The sequence below is a fragment of the Thermobia domestica genome, chromosome 3 (assembly GCF_964235325.1).
Source record: "Thermobia domestica chromosome 3, izTheDome1.hap1.1, whole genome shotgun sequence".
Taxonomy (NCBI): Eukaryota; Metazoa; Arthropoda; class Insecta; order Zygentoma; family Lepismatidae; genus Thermobia; species Thermobia domestica.
Window position 1 is genome coordinate 84,237,313 of NC_137456.1, and position 26,490 is coordinate 84,263,802.

The 26,490-nt window shown below is 35.6% G+C and overlaps 1 protein-coding gene across 3 annotated transcripts in view; it reads left to right on the plus strand.

The window, feature by feature from the left end:
* The window catches only part of LOC145680561 (diacylglycerol lipase-beta-like), a 142,409-nt gene that overhangs the window by 95,618 nt on the left and 20,301 nt on the right, over positions 1-26,490 (plus strand). For all 3 annotated transcript variants that reach the window (XM_081751195.1, XM_081751196.1, XM_081751194.1), the window contains exons 3-10: positions 2,633-2,839; positions 5,617-5,726; positions 11,911-12,156; positions 16,533-16,691; positions 19,040-19,268; positions 20,897-21,020; positions 24,255-24,398; positions 24,562-24,673. In XM_081751195.1, the coding sequence (XP_081607321.1) occupies positions 2,633-2,839; positions 5,617-5,726; positions 11,911-12,156; positions 16,533-16,691; positions 19,040-19,268; positions 20,897-21,020; positions 24,255-24,398; positions 24,562-24,673 (1,331 nt within the window). The remainder of the gene's footprint in view (positions 1-2,632; positions 2,840-5,616; positions 5,727-11,910; positions 12,157-16,532; positions 16,692-19,039; positions 19,269-20,896; positions 21,021-24,254; positions 24,399-24,561; positions 24,674-26,490) is intronic.

Here is a 26,490-nt window from a genome sequence, read left to right on the forward strand (position 1 = left end):
GACATCATAACAATACTGTTTGGTAGGTGTAATTACAAGTTCTCGGAATTACATAATTTTAATGGTTTGAGATATCAGGTTGCATTATTATTTTCGCATCTATTGAGAGCCATCTATGCAGTTGGATGAGGTCTTCACCTAAGCTATTTTACGAAATAAAGGCTTTTGAATAAGTTGAATTTTCAATGCTTTGTGTGTTTAATCCTATTCATTCGAAATTCGACATATGACAATAGCATTAGACACTTTGGTATATTTAGGAAGAATTTGTGAAGTTTCTTCGAGAACCGGGTAATTTCCAAGGATCTCTTACTATAAAGGTCATCCAACGTATCCACACCCGACTACTTCCTCCGGGATTACTTGAAAGGCGAAGGATACACCATCCGTCCCGAAACGTTGGACTATTTGAAGCAGCACAATTGTGCAGAAAGTAACGAGGAACATGAAATTGCGTAACTAGTTGTGTGTTCAGCGGCAAGGTGGACGCTTTCAGAATTTAGTATAGACGCTACAAGTTTCCCATAGATACTCTTAATTTGAAATGCAGGCATTTATTGTTCGCGTCATTCATGTTAGAATAAATAGTTAAATGTTTAGTTTTATGCGAATTACTCTCCATGTTGACCGGTCAATCTCAAATAAAAACTATCTCTTTGGTCCTGCAAATGCGCTAAATGTAGTGGTAATGTTGTTGTTGTTATTATTATTATTTTTTTTTTTTTCAGTAAAATGTAGTTTTTGTACTTTATAGCGAACTAAAGTTTACTACGGAGGTGATCCGAGAGTGTAAAATCATTCCTATAATATCCACAGGTTCAACAGGCACGAATATAATAATATGGTTTCTGTACAGTACTAAGTACTTCACCTCTGGTACATATAACCGATCCTGTCTGCGAGATTAAACGCAACTATGCACACACTCACAATTGGAAGCTGTGAATAGTGTGTGTGTACATATTTCAGGCTCTTCACTACGTTCCCCCATAATTGTCTTGAATTTTAGTGAATAAGTTAAAAGACAAGGAAGAATATATATATATATATATATATATATATATATATATATATATATATATATAAATAAAATGTAGAAAGTAAACCAGAAAGCATCTACAAGACGCTATCACGTATATGAACTAATAATTGTTTTCAACGCCTATTTTATAATGTATAAATCTGTATTGTAAGATTCCACGTGGTTTCACACCATGTTGGATGTAACCATGTGTTTCTACAACACGTGATTGAAGTAAACACTCATCAGACAACAGCCACGAAGAAAAACGTCATCCACCATCACTAACATTCGGCAAGTGACGCAGAGGCAAACTATCAGCAATATTTCTGTATAACAGGAGACTGGACACCACAGAAAACATCAACCTCGTTTCCGGTTGATCAAACCATCAACTCTGTAAGGCACTTGGTCATTGAGAACTCCAACTCCCCTCTCTAAGACGCCAGGTCATTGAAAGGCACCTATCCAATACATCTTAAGACGCATGATCATTGGATTCCTCTAAACTCCACCAACAAACATCCAAAGATTAGAGGAAATTTGTAATATATTGTATTCAAGAGGAGAACTTTTATAATAAAAGATGATGGGAAAGTCCAAACTCACGTGTACCATCTTTTGCTCTACCTTATAGACAAGAAAACATTGTAGTTGAGTTGATTTTAACGTCACGTTCAGCAGCGAGGCTATATGAGACGTGGACCTGTTGATTAACGTGGAATCCGAACCACATGAAAGCAAACATTATAGTATGCTCAACAGTTATGACGTCAAAAAACTGTACACTCAAATTTCTGGTCTACAAGAAAAGGCTGGAGTATGTTATATAGTTTACTTAATAGCATTTTTTTTAGGTACTACCTGGCCTACTTCTTACATTTGTGATGTTCATTATCTTTAAGTTAATCACTAAAATTAAAAAAAAAAAAAAAAGTGGAGACTAGCTTTAGCAAAGGGCAGTGAGTCTTATGTTGTTTTATTTGTAAATAACTGTCATTTTCGAGTTCTGATCTAATGTGTGTAAGTAATCACCAGTAATTAAAACAGTGTCGAGTGTTACCATGTTCGTGCAAAAGTACTGAACTGGATAACGTTTAAAAAGCTAAGTCTATTAAGTATCTGGCCGATGAATACACCAAGATTGGTTGTTGAAATGATCCCAGTAAAGTAATCAGAGAATATGAATCACAAGGCGCATAACAAAAGGTAGTGGTTGTTAAGGTTAGTAGAGACGTTAAAGTGAATGATGTTGAAACAATTAGTGCAAGAAAGATGATGGGAGGAAACCAGAGAATTCCGAGTAAACTCACAGACGTGATGCTTTCCATGACCTAAAATTGAAGTACTCTGCCACTGTGTTCAGGTCTCTGTGAATAATAGAAAAAAGCAGTAAACCAAAAGAGAAGGGCTGATTTTTAAAAGAGATCTTGTTCATAAGAGTGATGATTCCTTTGGACTGAAAAAATTAGAACCACACTGCATGATGTCCACTAAGAATATTTATCCAGTAGAATATTGACATCCTTATTAGAATAAATTTTTAAAAAAATGGAAACAGCTCAGATGTCACTAAACTAACAAATTCGTTGTTTCCTTCTTTCTTTACAGGTTGGTGCTGGTAGCAATAGTTTTCGTGAAGCATTATTCCCACACAGATTGCCCTGGTGGCAATTTCATCCGAGCTTACCTCATTGGGATGCTGGTCATCCTTCTTACAGTGATAGTCAATACAATGCTGCTAATACAGCATAGCATGCGAGGAACAATCGGCGACCCCGCTCCTCGCCATTATGTGCCATTGTTGCTAAAGTTCAAGTAAGTACTTTATAAATAGGGTGTACAATTAGATCAAAATACTCATAGCTCTTAGAAGTTTTTCTTTTTTCTTTCTTTTAGTAGAAAAAAATAATCTATTGAAATATTTATTTGTCAAGTGTCTGCTGGAATGTTACTAAATTTTAATCAGCAGAGCGGACGCAATTAGACGGTTAGCGTTCTCGCCTTGCAGTTGGGAGGTCAGGGTTCGGACCCCGCGGCACCATCTTTCCAGGTTTCCCCCTCAGCTTTACCAGGTTGTGGTGGGATCTGGCTGATTTCTCCCATAGTTCTTCCCATAATTCATTATTAATACAGTGAAACCTGTCTATGTTGGCCACCATCGGTTCCATTGAAAGGTGGCCAACTTACAGAAAATATGTGTGATTGGTGTATTTTTAAAATAGGATTTCTAATATCCGGAATTACCGAAGTTCCCTTTTGATGAAAGGAGCCGATATAGCTAATGGTTTTACCAAATAGATAGGATAAATAAATACGTACTACCATTTCCTGAATTCCTGTACGTGTTTTTTCTTATTTAAATCTTCCTTCACCACCCCTTTATCAGGGTACTGTTCTGGCCATTGACCTCCAAAAACAAATCGAGGGACTCCATGCCTCTTTGTCTCCAATTACAAATACAGAACGTCTGCCTCTCCTATGGGAATGCGAAAGAGTTAAGAAAAATAACAAAACGGTATTTTGCGTGGCCAAGATATGCAGGTAAATTTATCATTATCACCATAGGGTAAACATTCTTTCCATGCGGCCAACTTCCAAGATAGGCAGGTGGCCAACTTATAGAGTAATAAGTAAATAATGTCTTATGGGAAAATGCAGGATCAAGTCAAAGCAGGCCAAGTTCACAAGTTTTACTGTAGTTCGGAGTGTAAATTGGCTTCAAAGCTATGTCTGGACCTAGTTAAACAAATCTGTTAAATTAATGCTGAAGTTACTGAGGCAGCTACGTAGTTGTGTAATATAGCCTATATGTTATATTCTTAGTATTAATTAAGCGGTGCATTGACATCCCATGTAGTTTCTTTTCTGTAATGCTGATTAATTTTATTCAAGACTTTGTCTCGCAAAATTAAAAAGCGTGTACAGTTGCTGATGTGATCCACTTCCCACACTATTTATTTTTTGATTTTTAATTCGTTACGTATTTTAGCGTAAATATAAAGCAGGAATTGTACAAGCGTTTATTCTATAACATACTTGCTAACATAGTTAAAACAGCATTTGTTACAGGATTTAAAAAAAAATAGAGAAGGTTCTATTATGAAACAGTTATACATAACCTTCCTTACAAACATCAAGTACGGAATCAACAGGTTAATTTTTCGATTGTTGCGTGCTGCTATCTTCGTCAGAACCGATACTTCATCAAAACGGTGGAAACTAAAGTTTAGAGTTAAATTGAATATTGAATGACTCCAGAATAAGTTATCTGAGATTCAGAATAATGTAACTCGGATTAAGGAGCATGTATGAGATTTCCATGGACAATAGAGTTTCCGTTTCCTGCCTTTCAAAACATCTTCAAAATAAGCATGGGATTTGAGGAGTCCAAGTTTCGAACAAATCAAATAAACTCGTTTGAGTCGTACTGTATACGCACGAAAGACCCTTCATTAAACCCAGCTAATGAAGAGTTATAAAGAACTTGGAATGAAATCACTTTCTTTCTAGGTTTTTATTGTCCATATTTACAGTTTCGTAAGCAATAACATTTTGGTTGAAATTGGTTAACCAAACTGCCGCGGCAGATATACAGTACACAAATTTGTTAGCAGAAACACTGAGAAATATTATTGCAAACCAACAAAGAAGGTACATTATAAACATTTCATCAACTAGGATAAGAAACATGTAAGAAGGAAAAGCAAATTAACGAACAGAAAAGGAACGACGAAGCATCCAGTTGATTGTCATCTTGGAATATGCATATATGCAAACAGACAAATAAAAGTATAATTTTATGCCAAAACTAGAAAATCAGATCATTTTGAACATCTTTCTTAATTGTGAGATATGACTTCCTGACGGACTGAATTGTTAACGTAATGTATTTGGAGTATAACGATTATGATATAAACTTCCATAGTTTTGTTCTAATTACAACTTTACGATCCAATTCATATTTCGTAGCACAATTAAAATGGCGGTGGTGGTGTGTGTTGGGGAAGGGGAGGGTAAGGGTGCCGATCCTGTGGGTCCCAGGCCCCCAATATTCATGTGGCTCCCATGTATTTTTATGAATATGTATTTTTGTTGTTATATGTCTTGTTATATGTATTATTTTTATGAATAAACAATATTTGGCATAATTTGAGTTCAATTTATCCTTAAATCCTCATATATGCCTTCTTAGACGGTTGTCTGCAACCAAACACACATCTGAGGTGCAACCAAACACACATCTGAGTGTCCCTCCCCAAAGTTACAGACAAATCGGCGCCCTTAGGGGAGGGGGGGGAATAGAAGTAGAACAAACATTACGTATACGTAAAAAGAAATTAATTTAGAATGGTGCGGAATGTTTACCAAGTACTGTTGCTAATATTTGAAACTGTACATATTTTTTGTTTTACCTCGTGTTTCAAAAATCATTTTGTAAAAACAATATTTGTTAAATGCCGTAACCATTCTCCCCCCCCCCCTGCATATGTGTTTTTATGACGAGGATACTTACATTAATTCTTGTGCCTTCCTGGACGTTAACTAGGAATACCTGGAGTATATTTGACATTTTCGTTCTCTCTTTCTTTCAGACTATTCCTTATGATTCCAGAAACAGCCTGGAATATCATGGGAGCACTCTGGTCTTTCAGTACAATTATTCAATGTGATAATGAAGTTTTTACTGGAACAATCATAGAAGGTAAGAAGTAGGAAGTTAACTTCTGTAGTCTTAGTATCAATAACGGTACTCTCATGCAACAGAACTCCTGTGCTTTGTGCGCTTGGTCTTATAACCGCTTTCCGGTGCCCCCCTGCTGTCCCACCAGGGTTGGCAAAAACCATGGTTTTTATTGAAAAATCAAAAAAAAAAAAAAAAGATTTTTTGGGTTTAAATAATTTGCTCTATGTGTTTATATTACATATGGGCAGAAATAAGTTTGTTTCGCGTTGGTGTTATTATTCAGCAACGAGGTTGTGCTGGAAGGGGTCACATAAGCGTAAAGCGGAATCCAAACCGCTTCTCGGCTTACATTCGAGAGAAATTATTCTCCATTTGGACTCAAAACCGGGACTATTGGCCACAAATGCGATGAGTCTGCCGACCCACTCACGAAGGACTCCTGATAAAAATACGTTGTACTGATCTTGACATACTTGTTAATATAATTGTCAGGAGTCATTTCAGAAGGACAAAAAGATACAGTTGCACAAATGAAACCATTATACAGAATTATATATAAATCGGGAAACTCCTGCCTTAGCCATTGAGAAAATCCTGTGTAAATACAAAGCAGTAACGGAAAAGTCTCGTTATTGCTTGGCATGTAGGCCTAAAAGTTTATGGTCAACGTACCATAATCAGTATGCTAAAACTGAGGTATTAAATTACAAATTTAGTATGTAGATATCATTCAATTAAATTAAAACTGAAAGTCCAATCAAAGCTAATGTTGGAAGCTACATAGGCAGTCGATAAATTTTGCTAATTTCTATCAATATATTTATGCAATCGTGGCTTCTTTATAAAACAACAGGCCCATTCGGGCATACAATTTGGTTTCGTTTCGTGTGTTTAGGCTTAACATCCTTATGTAATGCCGAGGTAAGAAGAAGACTTTCGCTTAAAGTGACATCCGAATCGCTACTTGGTTTACACTTGAAAGAAGGATTGTGGTTCGACCGAGAATTAAACATGGGACGCCTTGAATAAAAGGTGAAAAGGAGATGAAACTAATGCAGATGATATATTATGTGAAAACGTCACCATGAAGTTCATACGATTTAAAGCTTTTTTTTTTTTTTTTTCAATTAGCTGGTTTAAATCAGCCAGCCCTGTGTCCCACCAACGAGTACTTTTAGGAGATCTAAACTTACCTGTTTAAGACATTAAAGACCAGTTCCAAAAAGGGATTATAGAACTTTTCCCGGATCGCCCTTAGGTCTCAACAGTGAGATGAGCATCGAGCACCGAGAGGTACGGATGTCTCGTCTCGAAACCCTCACGGACATCCAGATGATCGCTCAGACCACGACACATAAAAATATCATTCATACATGCAACGAAAACATTAAATAGAGTAATACTATGCTTATTTATTGAACGCACTATGAGTAAAATATATATATATTTGGTCTAGGAATTAATTCGTGCGGTTGGTACGCACACATTGAAGCTGTAGTACAAACACAAAATACATAAATACCTCAAGAAAAATATTGTCCATCGCTAGCCACCACTTTCGCCCATCTGTCAGGCAATGTACGGATTCCGTGGCGAAAGAAGTCCTCATCCTTGGAAGCGATCCAGTCAGAGACCCATGTTTCGATATCTTTGGAAGAAGTAAACCGCTGTCCAATCAAATCGTTGTTCATGCAATCGAACAAGTAGTAGTCCGAAGGAGCAACGTCTGGTGAATACGGCGGGTGGGGTAAAACTTCCCATCCGACATTTTCTAAATAGGTTTTGACCGGTTTTGCGACATGTGGGCGAGCGTTATCATGTTGAACAATAAGTTTATCATGTCTGTTCTCCCATTCTGGTCGTGTTCTGGCCAGAGCTTGCTTCAAACGCATTAATTGTCGTCGATAACGTTCTCCATTCATAGTTTCACCCGGTTGCAGCAGCTCATAGTACATCACACCTTTCATATCCCACCATATGCACAGCATAACCTTTGCACAGTGAATATCTCGTTTTGGTTGTGATGGACCTGGTTCACCTGGTTTCACCCAGGCCTTTTTTCGTTTAGGGTTCTCGTAATGGATCCACTTCTCATCACCCGTAATAATTCGATGCAGAAACCCCTTTCTGCTCTGTCGTTGAAGCAGCAATTCGCAAATGGTTTTTCGTCTTTCAACGTCTCTGTCTTTCAATTCATGTGGAACCCAATGTGACATCTTTTGAATCATTCCCATGGCTTTCAAGCGTTTGGAGACTGTTGTTTGATCAACGCCTAATGCTGCTGCAAGTTGTTCCTGCGTTTGACACGAATCCTGCTCGAGCAATGCTGTCAATTCTTCGTCTTGAAATTTTTTTGGCTGTCCAGCTCGCTCTTGGTCTGCCAAGCCGAAATCACCACTTCTAAACCGTGCAAACCACTTCTGACACGTTCGCTCAGCTAGAGCATGATCACCATACACTTCCACCAATATACGATGACTTTCGGTCGCACTTTTCTGCATGTTAAAGTAATGCAGCAGGACACCCCGCAAAAACACTTTATCAGGCACAAATTGCGCCATGTTCACTTAACTACAAACTGGTGTTGTTGACGCTTTAATCCACTGCCCTATACTACGAACGATACGCGATGACAGGGGTTTGCAACACATGTGTGGATACACGGAACTGTGGGACGCTCCGTTCGTTGCGCCATCTCTTGTCCACCCGCACGAATTAATTCCTAGACCAAATATATAAGAAAAACAATCACAACACCAAACACTGATATGGGTATAGACACTTGACTATTTCCACAACAAAATTACACTTCACATTTCGCGAGATAATAGTCCTTTGTATCACGCATATAGATGAATGAAAGATTGTGTTTGGGGGTTCACCACAAATACTTTTCTCACACCACTAACTAATGGACTAGGGGGTTCACCACAAATACTTTTCTCACACCACTAACTAATGGACTAGGGGGTTAACGCTATGGGGTAACACTAAAGTAATCCCACGATGCAAGTTCGTAGCTGCTGCGAGAATCCGTAAAAAGTTGATGGTTGTATCCAGCAGAATGAACGCAGATAGTCGCATTATGTAAAGTAGGACATCGGAGGACCCGTTTACTACTTATATGCACTGGGTCAGCGGACCCGGAACTTCTCTAAATGGGGGCTAGCCGTTGCACAAGTCTTTAGTCGGCTATGAGCCAGTCGGCCACTTTACTTAATTTTGAAGCGACTTAAGCGAAAGTGTTCGCTATCTTGATACGCGGAGAAAAACTCCCAGAGTTGAGGTGTTCCAGGCGTAAGTTGGCTTGACCAACTGGTCAATGTTGGCAGTTTATTTTAAAATGTAATTAGGTTAAGCCACCTGTATGGATATGCAAATTAAATGTTAAAGAATTTGCGTTAATTCACAGTTCACTGGCCACAATGTAGAAAAACACGATAACTTGTCGTGGGAACGTGGGGGGTGAAAAGTGGCTGAACGATATGGTTGGCGCTTATGAGTCGTTGGAGCGTGAGAACTTCTAAATAAAACTAGCTGAACGACATTGCTTGTCAACGATCTGATTAGGTTGCACCTGGTCTGCTCTCGCCTGCCGCAGTATTTCCATAAATAATTGAAAAAGCACTTAATTTAGTTCCAAATAACTATAGAACGTAGTCTTTGTATATTAATGAGTAATGAAAAACACTGAGGATCCAAGTAATAAAAATACAATGATCATATATGTAGTTCAGATAATAATGTAGTCTTTGTTACTCACTAAAATTCTCTCACGGTTAAAAAAAAAAAAAAAAAATCAGGTATATGTATGAGTGAACGATGAAAGACTCTTTTATTCTTGATTCGTGGGAAAGAAATTTAATTACTAGCAATTCCCACCGAAGAAAAGAAATTATTTGCGTCGCAAAGATAAAATATAAATTGAAGAATGATTTCTGTCTTTCCAAAATATACAGAGCGTCCACAAAAATTACTTATATAACCTGGTGACGGTTATAGTCTAAGGTTAAAGTAAAGTCACAAAGTTTTCAGCATGGACCCTGACTGCTACTAAAATGGCCCTATTAATCAGTATTTGTGAAGCCAAGTGGATAGCTTTTCAAATTAACGGTGCGATAAATAACCTGGCATTTTTGTTCTTCAGCCTATTGATTTTTTTTTTCTGTTCGAAAGGAACGGAGTTTTAATGATTTCATATTACTGACTTCTTTTTCAAAATCTATTTTTATTGTAAAGTTCTGCCTGTATAGGAGTGGGTAGAGCTTTGGTAGATTAAATTATAGTCCGGAATCGACTCTCACTACCGGTTTTATTATAAAAATCCGCTATAAACAGTATTCGTGAAGAATAGTACAATAATGCAATTTCTCTAATACAAGATAGAGAAAGCAGACACAAGGCTCGAGCAGCCTTAGACAGGATCTCCACAGAGCTGCGCAACAAGCTAGGTGGAGTGGATTAGGAATCTCCAATGCTCCGAGGCAAGGAGAGAGGGGTTTGAAAAGCCACAGAACTCCGAAGCAAGCTAAGCGGTTGGAAAGAAAGCCCAGAGTTTCGAAGCAAACTAGAGGTTTGGGTTGAGTATCTCCTAGAGCTCCGAGCAAGCTTAAAGGAGGGATTGACCAGCCAAGACTGATAGCTATCTACGGAATCTTCTTTGTTATATAGGCGGTCTAGGTGAGATGATGGCGCTGCTGTTCCCTTGTCGCCATGTGACTAGTGTCGCTGTTGTTTCCGTCGTTTGCAATCATAGTATTCCATGATAAAGTTCACATGGTTGTTTATAAATAGGAGCACGTATAGACGTTTGTAAACACAAACACGTGGCACGTTACAATAGGTACCTTATTTCATGTAAGTTAAATTTTGTGATACATATTTTTAACATTTAATACTCAATTATAATTTAAGAAATATGTAATTTACTGTAATACAAATTTGATATATAATTTTAATATTTAATAACTAAATTAAGCAATTTAAATGCGTGTAATGCAAATTCTTTCGAAAAAGAAAGGGGCATAAACTTGAGGAAGAAACCAGCGAAATCACACCATTAAAATTCCGGTTGATTAAAAGAAATAAAGATGGCGTGAGTACTAAATTACATTAATCACCTCTTCAGTTGGAAGTGGAAATACTATTTTTAATTTCTTTATTATAAGTAACTGACGAGCATGAAGTTTTGCATAGCCTTTACTTACCTTACTTCCCCTTTCCCCGTAAGGAAGATGAGGAGACTTCAAGGGTTGTTTGTAAGAAATCAAATCAATTCTTTGTCACGAGTTTTAGACTTTAGACAACGGATTGTATACTAATATATGCATTTTTACGCACATCTTTATATAGTAGAGCGAATACTATTACCTGTGTAGTGCGTCTTGAAATTTTATCGTGTTGCAGTATTTCACAAATCTCACTGTTTGCTTTTCCAGCATACCTTCTTGTAATTTACTTCTTGAACAGCTGCATTTTCCTCTTGTGTAGGGGAAAAAAAAAAAGGATTACTTTAGCACTTAAAGTCAAACTTAAGTAAATTAGTATGTTTAATTTCTTCTGTGAATCGACATACTATATACAGACCACTTCGCTATGAACATACGATAGCCACCATATTCCTTTTTTGGAACAATAATATATCAATACCCATTAACATTGAACTAGATGGATGTTTTGTGAAGTTTACTAACTTTAATGTTGTGTAAATCTTGGTACAGTCCACAGCAAAAAACCTGCAACATGAGCATGTAAGTTTATTGTGAAACGACGAAGTCTTTTGCTCCAAAATAAGTGTGCATGGGAGGACGCCGAGGTTTCTCTCCTGGTGTGATTCGTGCCACTTAGACGTTATGTTGATTCCCTGCGCTGTTAGACGTAGTTTTACAATAAACTTACATGCTCATGTTGCAGGTTTTTTGCTGCGGACTGTACAATGACAGTAAGTATAAAATTTTCAGTTTTCGTACTTGCTGTAATTTGTGATGTTATCCCATTGTTCCTCTAGGGTACGTTTATCTAGGTTTAATTACAGAAGAAAACTCTACAACGGTGTTTGCTCTTTTAGACAATGGTTGAATTTTATGTTGTTTCATCATGGGTATCTTTCTATTTTCACAGCATGAGATTTCATTAACTTCCAATAAAATTACTCGCTTCTTTGTATTAAAAGTTTTGGTTTTCCTTTCTTCTTTTATTTTAGGATTGGTTATTTTTAATTGGGTGTTGCTGGTATTAACCCTAATTGGAATTGGTTTAGTGTTTGATCCACTTGGCTCAGCGAAATATCATGAAGATGGAGATGATAATTTATCACTAACTCAAGAAATGAACCAACAAGCTCAACATCATTATAAGAATGTGAATTTATGGTTACGACGATTTCGCTGGCTGTGTTGCTGCTTAGGCAGTGATAAACATAGCAAACAGGCATTTCATGATGTGGCAAGTAAGTAGCTCGTAGTAAACATATAATTAAGATGACAGTTCTGTGCAAACAGCGGTTTTGTATCATCTTTTAATTCTGTGCCTATAATCTAAAAATCTTCCCGGGGCTAAAATTATTAAAATAAAATAACTAGATATTACTTTTTGATGTAAAATCTTTGAACCTTAATGTTCGTAAGGAGGAAACGATTGTGAGACAGAGTTTCATCAACCCCTGAAATGTTTTATTGGAGTAAAAATTTCAATATTGTGTTTTGTTAACGAAGTTTAAAAAAACACAATATTTTATTTTATTTTATTTTATTTTATATTATTAAGGGCTGAAAATTCAGCATTAAATGAGCCATGTGCAGCATGTGGTTATGACCCACCGAACTCTTTCACCTGGGCTACCTGAATCATTACTGAAAATTGATTTCTTACGTAATCTTTTAAACGGAATTGATTTTTCCCCCTGGATTATTAATTTCCACCTTGAAAATATCTTCCGCGTTGGAACATTCAGTGTACCACCGAACATTGAGAAACTAGCTCAGAACACGAAGATCAAGTTTTCCACTAAAATAAATAGATTTTTGGTGCTTTTCTTTAGTAAATATTTTGTTCCACTATAACAGTTTTTGTGTTCCTCTGATGTTAATGCAGTGGTTTTTAACCGATGTGTTATCCCCTAAGGTGTGCCGCGAAATTTTAGAATTTAAAAATCATGAAGAATTTAATAATAATTTGTTAAAATCGAAACAGACTCTACCAGTCAACACGTCCAGCGATAGCAATGATGCTCAGTATAATATTGAGTCATTATAAAAACTAATTGATTTCACTATTATAATTGGTATTATTATTATTTATAATAAAAATGTCGAACAAGTGTGTGGCGACGTCCTGGACACTCAGTAAAGTGTGTCGTCAGACAAAAAAGATTGAAAACCACTGTGTTAATGTACAGTGAACAAGTTTCTCCGTTGAATATGGCTATTCAATTCTTGTGTAAATATTACTTCAGTAAGTTCTCTGTGACTGACCCACCCCTGTTCCAGTTTGCACATGCCTGATGTAAATATCCTTAATTATTACATACGGACAGGCACGTAGCCAGGATTTCGTGAAGGGGAAGGGGGTCCGGGACATGAAATACTGTGGTCATCACACTAGGGGGTCGATTATTCTAAACAATTTTACTGGAACATGTATTGGTTCGTTTAGCCAGGATTTCGTAACAAGGGGGGGGGGGAGGGGTGACATGAAATTCTGAAGGCCCAGGAGCTCGATCAATCTAAACTACTTTACTATCAACATATATTGGTTTCTGAGGATATGTTGGTAAATATTTTAATAAACTATGAAGAAATCTCGAGTAAAAAAAAAAGTATTGAAAAAGATTATACAATATTTACATTCTTTCTCTGTTTATTCAAATATAACAATTTTCCTTTCATTATGACCTCAACTATTATAAAAAATACATACTCAATAATTTCTTGTAAAATATTTTGCAATATCTGCGTTCCTTTTTCTGTTGAATCAAATGTTAACAGAACTTTCTTTCCACATATATTTTTGTTTTTATTATTCCGTCAACTATTGTCTGTTTCAAATGACAGGTTAAAGGAGCAGTAGAAAATTGTTTTTGGAATAACATGTTTGTTATTGCAACGATGCGATGACGAAAAATTATGATAAAAAGTGTCCACCCTGTTACACAACGGCACTATGCTTTCGGAAGCTTGAAATCTCCTGACTAGTAGCAAAAATTCTGAGAATTCCGCAACTTTTCTAGAAATTTCAAATTCCCTGACTCTTCCAGGATATATCGCTCACCTCACAACCATGTATTGCAGGTAATACAAATTTCCTCATAAGAAAGAGTAACCAAAAGCTTCCTGTAGTTTATTTTTAACGCTGATCCTTCTTTTCCTCATTTCATTTTGTTTCATCCTTCCCTAATTTTTTTTTTTCATTTCTGGTCTCGAAGGGGGGGGGGGTCCGGACCCCCCCTGGCTACGTGCCTGATACGGATGATGATGATAAGCACTTATCGAAACGTCTACGAATAAATTAATAATACGGGTGCTTAAGCGGAGTTCAAAATTAGTATATCATTCGTAGATATTCATCATATCAGTTCATTTAGTAATTGTTGATCTGTAGTTTGCTTTACAGTTGATTTACACTCGAAACATAGTAATAGTTATTGTATTTGTTGAGTTAAACTTATTAGCAGGTTGCTTAAAGAACCCATCTGAATAATAAATACCTTGCCTTAGTCCAGTGATTTACATCTCTCTGCTTTATGACGTCTCAACTTATCCTACTCTTATATCCTTAGTAAGCCACACGATCAGACACTTTGAATGGACGAGAAATCTGACGTTGGTAATTTAGATTGCTATTAGATAATTTAATTAAATATTGGTTTGGGTTGGTTGGCAAGAATGACTTCTTGTGTAGTGCCACTTAGTATAGTAATCAGAAGAAATGTTGTTGACGGATTTCTTTATGTTAAGCTATGGAATCTAGTTTAGGGCTTAAGTAGAATACATATTAAACTATTAAGATAAGATTACCGTGTTTCCCAGTATGGAATATTATTGATCATCAAATAGTGTGACAAATTGGTAATAAATAGAACCAAAGTTCCATAGTCAGTAAACTAGTCGTGTTCACATGTTTATAAGTAGATAGTTGTGAGCTGATTTCGTGTAAGGAACCTGCAGTCAATGTTTAGCTGATCTTATTTGCTGTCCTTCTTATTATTTGTCAATTCATACATGTATCAAACTCCACTTGGACATATTGTCTTCAACTATTTGTAAAAATCCTTTCTTGTCTGGGTCTGAAATCGATAACAGCCGTTTTTGTACCCATTTTGCTTCATCGCACATAGAAATCTCTGTAAGAAGGAAAGCACAATAAAAACATAATTGAGAAATAAATGAAGCAGTACGACAGAGCAAAAGGGCGAATCATAAGTGAAACTGTTTTTGTGGCTAGGTGGAGTTGTTACGATAAAATGTCGTGCAGTGATCGTGCGTCTTTGTTACACGAGGCTAATACAAGGAAATATGTGATTTTTTTGTACAAAGTTATGGATGGATACGTTTTGTCCCGGCATATATATTCTATTTACGTTATCCTCTTAATTATTTCCTTATGAAAGAAAGTTGTAATTTAAAAGAAAAGGAGATGGGAGGATAAACCTTTGATTTTAGATTTGTGGAAATACTGTAATTGGTTAACTTGAAGCAAACCAATCTCATGTTTCCCTAACCCTCATTTTACTTTCTCACATTTTGGTGTAATGGTTCAGATTTAAGCCGTCGTATCAATATTTCAATCCATACAGAGATCATCTGCAGGATAATATATTTACTCTTTTATGCTGGAAATCTATTATTACATTCTTTGAGTTTATTATTATTATTATTATTATTATTATTATTATTATTATTATTATTATTATTATTATTATTATTATTATTATTTTATTGCCCTATAAAGAAAATAAGGGCACCCACAGTATCCAGAATTACATCACTGTTAATAATTTCTTTGCTTGTTCTAAATCTATTCACTAACGAGTTGACGAGAATAATACTTTATAATTATCGGTTTTCGAATTTTCATTTGTGAATGTTTAAATCCAGTATTATAATATAAGCTATGTATAACCACTATTTCAAACCAGATTTTCTTGTTTGATTCTTAGTTCTTCTACTGAAGTTTTTAATTTATTTGAAATGTTGTAGTTCATGTGTTCAAGGTTTTTATCACCTAAACGTATATTTCCTTTCAAATACTTTTAAAAAAAATCCACTGCAACAGTTATTCTGTATCACCACATGATCCACCCAACATCATACTTTTGTCAGGAATTATAATAATTGTGTGGAGTAATCGATTTTAAATACAATAAACTTTTTGTCATTCAAGCATGAGAACAAATAATCAAGATGATGTGATTTTTACGAAACTAAAATTTCCCAGGAAATATTGTTAGCAGAACGAGGGAAATGGAAAAGGCTAGACACAAAGGAAAACAACCAGAACGATACAATAATTGAATAGATTTAATTAATAACTTTTAAAATAATGTGTTAATAATGTTTTTATTATTGAAAAATGCAATGATCATTACATTTATTTATTTATTCGCTGATTTCACAAACAAGCATAATGACTTGTTTTGCAGGTTTTACAGGCGCACCACAGTTATTCTTGGAGTACTCGAAGTTAAGTGTTTCTGGTTGTATGATTGTAGCACACTTCTTATATTATTTATACCACTATTTAAATAACTTTGTATCATGTATATTATTATAATATGCCATATGCAGTATTAATACTCAGTATGTTTTATTCTCTTTCTGTTTTTAGATTTGTTTACTGCTTTGTTTCGAGGTACGGATCTTGTACCCTCGGACATTGCTGCTGGACTAGTTCTATTGAGGATCAAACATAAAAAAGAAAGAAGAGAGATTCGACGACTACGGATGCAGTATGAATTACATTTAAAATTTGCTCAGAGAAATCCAGGTATTAGTTTATTTCAGCATCTATTCGTGAATAACTTGCCTTCAACAATACGTGAATATAAAAAAATTATTGTAGTATGATTATCTCCTTTTCCTCATGGGTATCAGGCGCTTCTCGGTTCGAGTGATTTGAAGAATAAAAGAAAATGCTGGGAGTTCAAGGAGAAAGCTGAAGATTGAGAAACGAAGAAGAAACATTTCCAGACCTTACTATAAGAGGAAAAAAATCTGCTTTTAGTCCCTAGACCTAGCATCAAGGACTTCCCATAAAATATTTAATAATAATAATCCGAGGTGCACTGAACTCAGAAGCTCCCGGCGTGCAAAGCTGTGGAACACAACCTTTGTTGCCGACCCGATTCTATCTCTTACCGAACTTGACCACCAAATATTGCGATCTTCATCCCTCAGGCTACGTGCTCACCTAATTTCATTCAGATCCAGTTAGTAGTTATCGAGAAATAAAGCACCACATACAAGACGACCCAAGCTTGTCCTTGGCTGAGCCCGGCTACCAAATACAGCGATCTTTATTCCCTAGACCATAGGATACTTGCCCACCAAATTTGGTTCAGATCCGACCAATAGTTACCCAGAAATAAAGTGCTTTATACAGGGCGAGTACAACGGAGCCAAACCTGGCAACAAAATATACCGTATCTTTATTTCCGTATACCATGGGCTACTTGACCACAAACTTTAGTTTGTATCCGGCCAGTAGTTACCGAGAATTAAGGTACCATATATATATATATACCTCTACCTACCAGTGGGCGTTCGGGCAAAAAGGATATCAGCATATAAAGAATATCAGCATTACTGTGTGCGAAATCATCACAGTGTAAGTAGGGAGTGTGTATGTTGGGAAGGGGGACAAATGAAGAAAAAGAAAACTTCATACTGGAATGCTTTGACAGAGTGAGTTTACGTAGGGCCTATATGAACAATGATAATTATTAAGTTATGTGAAACTAGGGATACCGCTAATCACTAGTTCTCTCTTTAATTATATATGAAATACATATGAATTACTGTAATTATTTTGTAGACTTCAGAAAATACTTTATTTACCCCCCCCCCCCTCTTCTCCTGGTAAGTACCTTAACAATGGGGAGGAATTTTATTTCAAAAATATTAAGTGGGTAAGTTTCCCCCCACCCCTTTAGGATTTCCTACCCTAATTAGTACTCCAATTCTGTTCCGAGAACTAATTAACTGTACACAGAAACAATTTACTATGAACGTGAAGTAGCTGCCATATTCCTTCTTTGAAGCAACAGTGTTCCAGAGTCCATTAAAATTGTACAAGGTGACTCTAGCTTGTGACATTTACTAACTCGAATTTAGCAATTTGTGTTGTAGTCCATTGTCTAGAATGCCTTTGTCCAGGTTTAATTTAGAGTTCCTTGATCCTGATTCGTATATTTGTCTTTTTATAAGGGAGAAAGTTTTGTGTAAATTTCCCGAAAAGGAACAATATGAATATGAAGTGGTTCAGAAAATAATACAGAGAATTAGACCTACTGGAAAAGCGTACAATGAGGTTTGTGAGATATCGCAGCAAAACAAAACTCTACTGACGCACCATACGGACAATATTTGTTCTTTTATATAACTTATTGTGTTAAAATGCAAATGTTACCGTATTGTGGTATAGGTTTTTGTCTGATTTTCCCGTTTCTTTCACCATCTTCATTTCAGCCATCTTCTTTTACCGAAGATTTCATGTCATGCCGATAGCATTGTGCAAGGCTACTTATCATGCCATCCTCTGGATTTGTTAGGTGAAACAATATCAATACGTTAAAAATGATAATTAAATATGCTAATTTATTTCTTCTAGAAAAATCCTTCTCATCTAGAAGCAAAAAATCACTAAATCGTCCAAGCTTTTTATTTATTACACTCGAGACAAAGTATTATAACTAAATTGAAGTGCTGAGGAAAATTATATTTATCGTAGAAAATGGTAAATTTTAGAATATCAGTAACAATTGTAAAATTAGTACTCGTAACAAGATAAATTTAACTTTTATATCTAGTATCTACTAAGGTACAATCTTGTTAGAAAAATTACCACCCACTTTCTTTTAAATACCATACTATTGCAGCAGTACTTAAGAAATTTTAATATTTTAACTTAAATTTTAGTTAATGAAATAAGATTCACATTAATAATAGTGTTTTAATTCCATATATGGATAAGGATATAGTGTTTTTCAGAGATTTTTTTATTTATTATTATTACTATTATTTTAAATTTAAATTGAAAGTGGAGTGTATTTAGGCACAATGTGCATAACGTTACCCAACATTGTGTATAATTATGCTATTTCTTATCATTTTCAGCGAACAAACTAGAACATGGAGGCAGACCGCAAACGTTATTACCTGAGGCCGCTCCTATGCATTATGAAAGAGAACAAGCTCCACTTACTCCGTGGATGACTGTAGAAAACGCTTACTACTATTTTAAGTTCTCTCTTGCTAGTTACGGATGGCCGTTTTTCTTATACGCTAACTTTTGGTCGTGCCTCTGTAAGCTCTGGGGGCAGATGACTTGCTGTTCTTGCATAAGGTAAGACACGTTGTGAATGTCCATATGAAGCAATTACCATTAATATAGATACAGCTGTAGAATAGATGGTGTCCGTAAACGGAAATAATGTGTTGTGAAATAACTAGAAAATTATTTGATTTGAAATGAAAGTTGATTTCAAGTTAGCTGTAGTGATTTGAGGCGCTACAGGAAGAGGTACAGCGGTGGACACTTCTAAATGGTACAGCCATATGGAGATTTACGGCTAAGGTGTACCATTTAGAAGTGTCCACCGCTGTACAAATAATAATTGTATTTTATCAGTTATAATGAACGTGGTAGTTTTGATATTGGTTCTTGGCGATTTGTAGCGTTGATATTTTTCTGTACTAGTATCCGATGAATTACTGACTTGTTTTCTTGTGTTGAATGCTGCTGTTTAGGTGATATTATTGGTTTAAGAGGTGTTTGGAGAGAAGATATAAGTAGTTTTCTGCATTTCTTTACAAGGTTACCAGAATGTAAGTAAAGTTATTTTAAAAATGTAGCTTTTGCTTTGAATAATACGAGGCATTTTTCCATCACAATTTCATGGTATAATATAGGAGTACTTAGTATTTAGATTTTCTGTGAGAAGTCATATAGTCTTTGGTATTTTGAAGGCACATGAAATAATAAAAGTAATTTTGACTCATAGCAGAACAATTTCATATCATGTAAGTCATACTTAGTTATTACCGTGTCCATTAAGAGCACAGTTATCACAACATAACAATATTGCCAATTGGTATGACGCTTTTATAGACTATTGCTATCGATTTCGTGGCAGTTACATGTTTTAAATTTAAGAATGAGAATGTGAAACACAAACCCACAAATTATGGGACAATACTGTGATCGAAGACTTTTGTCGAGACGCCGAGACACAACTGCATAATAAAGAAAAATCCCGTAAAATACAGGACGTATATGGGCCCTAAATGTAAGAGCAGTAAAAGTCAACATACATAGTCAATTTCTCGTTTTGTTGTATTATTGTGTAGGATTTGTTGAAGTGATCATGGTGATTTGAAGAAAGAAATGAAACATCAGAAAAATTGTTACATAAAATAATTCAGATCAACATTGATAAATTTGTATAGAAAGTATTGAACTTAATAAAATTCTACACCGTACGTAGATTGTTTTTTAATATAGTTTAATATACAGGGTGGCCCAAAAGTAGGTATATAGTCCCGAACTGATCGGCTAATGGGATTTTATGTCATTTACTTATTATTATCCATACATATATTGACTTAGTTTCCTTATTATTTTTTCTAATATATTTTCACTTACGGTATACGCTAAACTCGGAACAGACCGAAACAACTAAATTCATTATTTAAATAAAGTAAAATGACGTACTTGAACATTACAGGGCTGTACACCTACTTTTGGACCACTCTGTATAAAGTTCTAAGATCGCCTATGAAGTAGAAAGAATCTGATAGATGAAAGAGCGCTGGTTTTGTGAACTTGTGCAGCAAAACTCCACATATTGTATAAGAAATTAAGTATAATTTTATACAGTATATTTTTTTAAATATCACAAATATATTGTAGTATATCACTTACAAATAGATTTGAAACTAGATAATACATCAGAATAATTTTGTTCTTTTCAGACCCAAACCAACAATGTTGGCTGAAGATAATTGTTGTTTATGTAATCTCGCAAGTATGAAACGTATTACTAATCTCGCAGCTGAAGATATTTTATATGCATCATTCCGAAATAGAGTATTCGAAGTAAGTGTTTTATTTATAGTTTACTTTACTTTGCAATAAAATTGTATAAGAGAAAAGTACTATCGTAGTATAAATGCGCATATGTAAGAAATACTATTAATTTTCATCTCATAACTAATTAACTCTATTGCCTATGGAACTCGGAGGTTCAACGCTGCTTTCACAAAAGCTCTCCACTGACTTCTATCCTTAGCTAACTGCATCCAGTTTCTACTTTGTATTCCTATCTCTGCAAGATCCATCTTAATATTGTCTTCCCATCTGCGCCTAGGTCTTCCTAATGGTCGTTTTCCGATTGGTCTTCCAGTTAAGACTTTGAAAGCGTTTCTACTTTCTTCCATTCTAGCTACATGACCTGCCCACCTAAGCCGCCTAGAGTTGACAACCCTAACAATGTTGGGTAAACCGTATAAATTATGTAGTTCCTCGTTATCGCCATTCCCCATTCCCGTTCCCCTTGGGTCCGAATATTCGTCTCAGGATTTTGTTCTCAAATACTTTCAGTTTATGTTCTTCCCTCAGTGTTCATCTCATCTCATTTTCATCTCATGCTTGAGATATTTTCTTCCTGTCACTTTGTAGTTCCCTCACGAATGCATATTACGAAGATAATTTTAAATGTTCGCCAAGCTTATTGTTATCTGCAAGTCCTAATACGGTATCGTTAGTACTAAAATGTATATGTAACCAATTACATTATCAGCTTCACAACTGCTTCATAATGAATGTCAAAATTGTAGATTAAGAAACTATGTAAAATAAAGTGAGATTTATATACCGGTACTGTAGTTCTTTTGGAAAATTGCTGTATGTAGTTTAGTGTGTTTAAGTTATTAAACAAAAATAATATTGCATGGTGTTGCGTCCCCAGGGTGTTTGCCTTTGGCGTGGGAGACCGGGGTTCGATTCACGGTGGGAGCTCATGTGGTTCGGATCTCACGTTAAGCTGTAGGTCCATATCTCATACAACTATGCTGCTGAAAGAAACACTAAGCTCAAAATCAAATCAGTGTCAACAGAGGGCTATGGTCGGCCATATGGCTTTTTAGTTGGGTGATGTGTATGGTCGCATATTGAGTCCCATCGTCGGTGTGGCTTCACAATTGCTTCATGGAGCTGGATCGGTACAATAAATTATGTGTTCCGAATGGACAGTGAACTCGGAATTACATTACACATTGAAGTACACGTTAGCACCAAACAATAATAACTAATAAACAATAATAACAATAAACAAACTAATAAAGAAATGTTGAAAACATAAACCATACTGATACGAAACGGAGTTAGAAACAAAGGAAGTAAAATAACTTAAAAGCCTACTCGTCTCTAATGATATTTTTTCTCGATATTTTGAGTTCATTGTATTCCTGAAGAGCTCATCCAAACATGTTGGTCGATGCTCACGGGGTTTATTTTGTAGTGCTGCGTCACTAGACCGAAACTTGACAGACCTATGGTGAATGGTATGTTAATTCGCCGTTCTTAGCCAGTATGTAGTGCTAAGGTGTTTTGCGGTTTGCTGTGCAGGATGTTCCAGTTTGAACTCGTAAAGAAAAATCTCTCGTTGTTGTGCGCTCTCCGTTAAAGTGAATATCTCACTAGATATCAAAGTGGTATTTCATTTGTACAGTCCGCAGCAAAAAACCTGCAACATGAGCATGTAAGTTTATTGTGAAACTACGCCTAATAGCGCAGGGAATCAACATAACTTCCAAGTGGCACGAATCACGTCTGGAGAAACCTCCGTGTCCTCCCCTGCACACTTATTTTGGAGCAAAAGACTTCGTCGTTTCACAATAAACTTATATGCTCATGTTGCAGGTTTTTTGCTGCGGACTGTACCGATATATTATAACCACCACTTCTTGAATGTGCTAGTGAATTGTTTTCACTGTTGCCAGGTACCGTATTCCAAAGATGCATAAAGTTTGTTGGCATAATCACTAAACTTACATAATATTGGACAAGAATCTACTAAGATATAATCAACATTGTTTATTCCAAGCCCAAAGTGTACTGATAAATTTAACTATTATTTACACTTGTGTAACGTCTATAGACATGGTCCAAATTGTTTGAAGAATTCGGATTTATTAGACATGATTTAAAATTGTAAATCAGAAGCTTAGCTATTTTTATAAGTTAATGTAATCTTACTGTTCAGCAAAACATCTTCATCGAAACTTAATTCGCATTTCTTAGTCCTTATGAAATATGCTTCGTAGACGAGTATTTCAAAGAGAAATAACGTTTTGAGAATAAGTTCGTCGTCCTTAATGGTATCTTTTAAATCATGTGAATGTTTTGATAACCCGGAAACAACTGTATCCCTAGTGTGCAGCCAGATTCTCATTCTGAAATTAAAAATCTCCAAAACTTCATCGAAAATCAATTAAACTAGAAATTTGATCAGTTATAACTTGTGCTTAAAATTTCTTTACATTTATGTTGTACTCATCAGGTTGGTCAGTTAGAAATTTTAGCCATAATAAAGAAGTTGGGTTGGAGAAATAAATTATTCAAAATGACTATGCATATCTCTATTGAGAAAAAGTACGATTTCAAACCATTAGATGTGCTTAGAATTCTTTGAAGAGCACTATATAGAGACATCCATCTAGTCTTGTGTTAGCTTGAAACCAAAACCAAGTCTCGCACATAAAAATATTTTAAAATTTTCAAGCAAAGTGACTATTTTTAAAATCTGGAATATTTGAAAATGTTCTCAGGACACCGAAACAGCTAATCATTCAGCTGATGTTCTTTTATTCTGGTGTCTTTTTTTCTCTCTTAGTCATTCATATGTATATTTTATGTATCTGGAGACGGCCACAGCAAAATGGGTGGTAGATGTATACAGAGTCCGTTGAAGGTTCATACAAATACAAGGTGACAAAGATTTAATCAGAGGAGTTAAGTTTGATGTCATAGACATGACAATGTTTGTGGTTGAAAACAAGATGGGTACGAGTACGAAGCTGCACCTTTTTCTCGCCTGGAGTTCCATTTAGATATGCAAACAGCAATCTTCAGCCTGAACCATTTCAGTGATTCGGACAAACATTTGTAGTTTTTATTATTATTATTATTATTTTTTTATTAAGGAAGCCAAAATATGTTTTCTTAAAGTACGTAAATGATCATTTTATATATATATATATATATTTGTTTTATTTATTTGTTTTCATATCCATTGATTATTCATTATGTGACTTTTCAATTTACTTTCAGGTTCCTTTCTTCGTGGCATTGGACCATAACTCTAGCTCAGTAGTTTTAGCAATAAGAGGCTCAATGTCTGTAAGGGATGTTTTCACTGACTTTACTGCTGGTGCTGAACCATTTGATGTTGAGGGAGTGCCACCAGAAACTAGTGTAAGTATTTTATTTATTTTATTATTGAGTTTTAACATGCATTATTATTAATTTGAAAATACTAATTTTATTATATAATGCTCTGTGCATCTCGAGAATACAAATAAAATTATGCTTCTGTCAGTCTTTGTGATTTGTTCTATGATTATTATTTTATTTACAGGCTCATAAAGGGATGATTCAAGTTGCCAAATTTGTGAAGAATAAATTGGATGAAGTTGGTGTTCTTACGAAAGCCTTTGCAATGTATCCCAACTATAATTTTGTTGTAACAGGTGAGACTTATTATTGTATTTGATAGTATTTGATATAACATGTAACAAGCTCTGTTTCCATTCGAAAAAGCTATAAAGTTGAAGTGATTTCAAGATGACAAACGGTGTTAAGTTTGTATCCAGAAAAGTTTCTATCGGTAGTTTCTCTTACCGGTAATTTATACCCTACAAAATCCGTAGTTTTTAATTAAATATACAGATCCACATATTCGGAAGACTATGTATATGAGAACTATATTATCTACCGTAATTTTCCATAAAATTGTGATAAAATATTATTTTCGCTCATTGAGTAACTCCAATAGAAAGGAAATGCTTTCCTTCCGAACACTGTCATAGACCATCATGCAAGTTCATGTTTCACAGAATAGGCTTTTCCCTCACCACAGTGTTCTCGCTGTATGAATTACAGGACTATCCGCAGATCATAACTGAATTTGAAGTTTATAATGATAGACTATGGGCTTTAATGCTGATCCTCAAATCTCACTGGAAACCACATAATGAAGTGTGAAATAATGTTTAAATTCGCCATATTTCTCGTAAGGACAATAAATACAGGTAATGGATAAAATAAGAATGTGCCTCCCCACACAGAAACGCTTCATCTTCCAATTTTCTCTTGTTGAAGATAGTAGGAACTGTGGACTAGTGATGAAGAGAGACAATGCGGTCGTGAACGTTGTATTGATGTAGTGAGTGAATAACATGAGTTTCAAAAGGCCTAATTGTTGTTCCCCTCTAGATGGGGCATCTGTGTACGAAAGAGCGACTTTAATCGTTACAACTTCAGGCAAGTATCGAAAATCATGGCAGCAAACATAGTGTAGAGTAAAACAGGGTGTGTTAAGCACAGTAGAGAGTGATGTCGGAGAAGAAAACAATAAACACAAAAGTGACTGCAGAAGTGAACAAGCATCTAAGCATTCCATATCAACTAAAACATTGAGGCGGGAATTTGATAAAATGGGCATTCAGTTCGTGTGTTTGATGAATCGGTTAGAATTTAATGTTGCGTTATGAGAATACAACAGACCTATTGATTATAACAGAATCCGAATCGGTACTTGGGTTTGCATCAGAAGCATGTACTTGCACTAGGAAATCGAACCTGGAATCATGCATGCGTTAAAATCTCGGCCACTAAATGTCATATTCATGGGCTTTTTTTTTTTAATTTTATTTTATTCTCGTGCTACTAGTGACAGACTAGAGTAATCAAAGACGATGTGAATGGTGCAACAACCAAAAACTTGGAAGTTGAAGAACTAGAAATGCGTCATTTGATGTGTTGAGTTAACCTTTACTCTCTTACCCAGCCATGGATGCAGTATTTGTATGGCGAACATTGCGAAGTTTATATGTGAACTTTCTTTGCACGACTGTCAAGTGTTTGGTGACTATTATGGTTTGGAGTGTCATATCATGGCATTTGATACCCCCGCCCCGCCCGGTGTCACTTGCACGATCGAGTTATAACAGTATCATATCAAATAATCTTGAGAATTCATATCCACTCAGTAGCGCAGGTAATAATGCCCACATCCATACCACTGACCTGCCTAAGCATGGTTTGCAGGACATAGCAACTAGGTTCAGCGTCTTCTCTAACGTCTAATGCTCAGACATAGATGTAGTCAGGCATCTGTGGATATTTTGTACTCGGTTGGGCATCGATTTTCAAAGCCGTTGTCTCTACCTGAATTGGAAATTGTACTGCATGAGGGGTGGCTTCAAATTTTAATTAATTTCAATTTAGGACTTGTACAGATCTCTTCGTAGCAGAATTAATCTGTATTGCGTGCTAAATGTGTCCC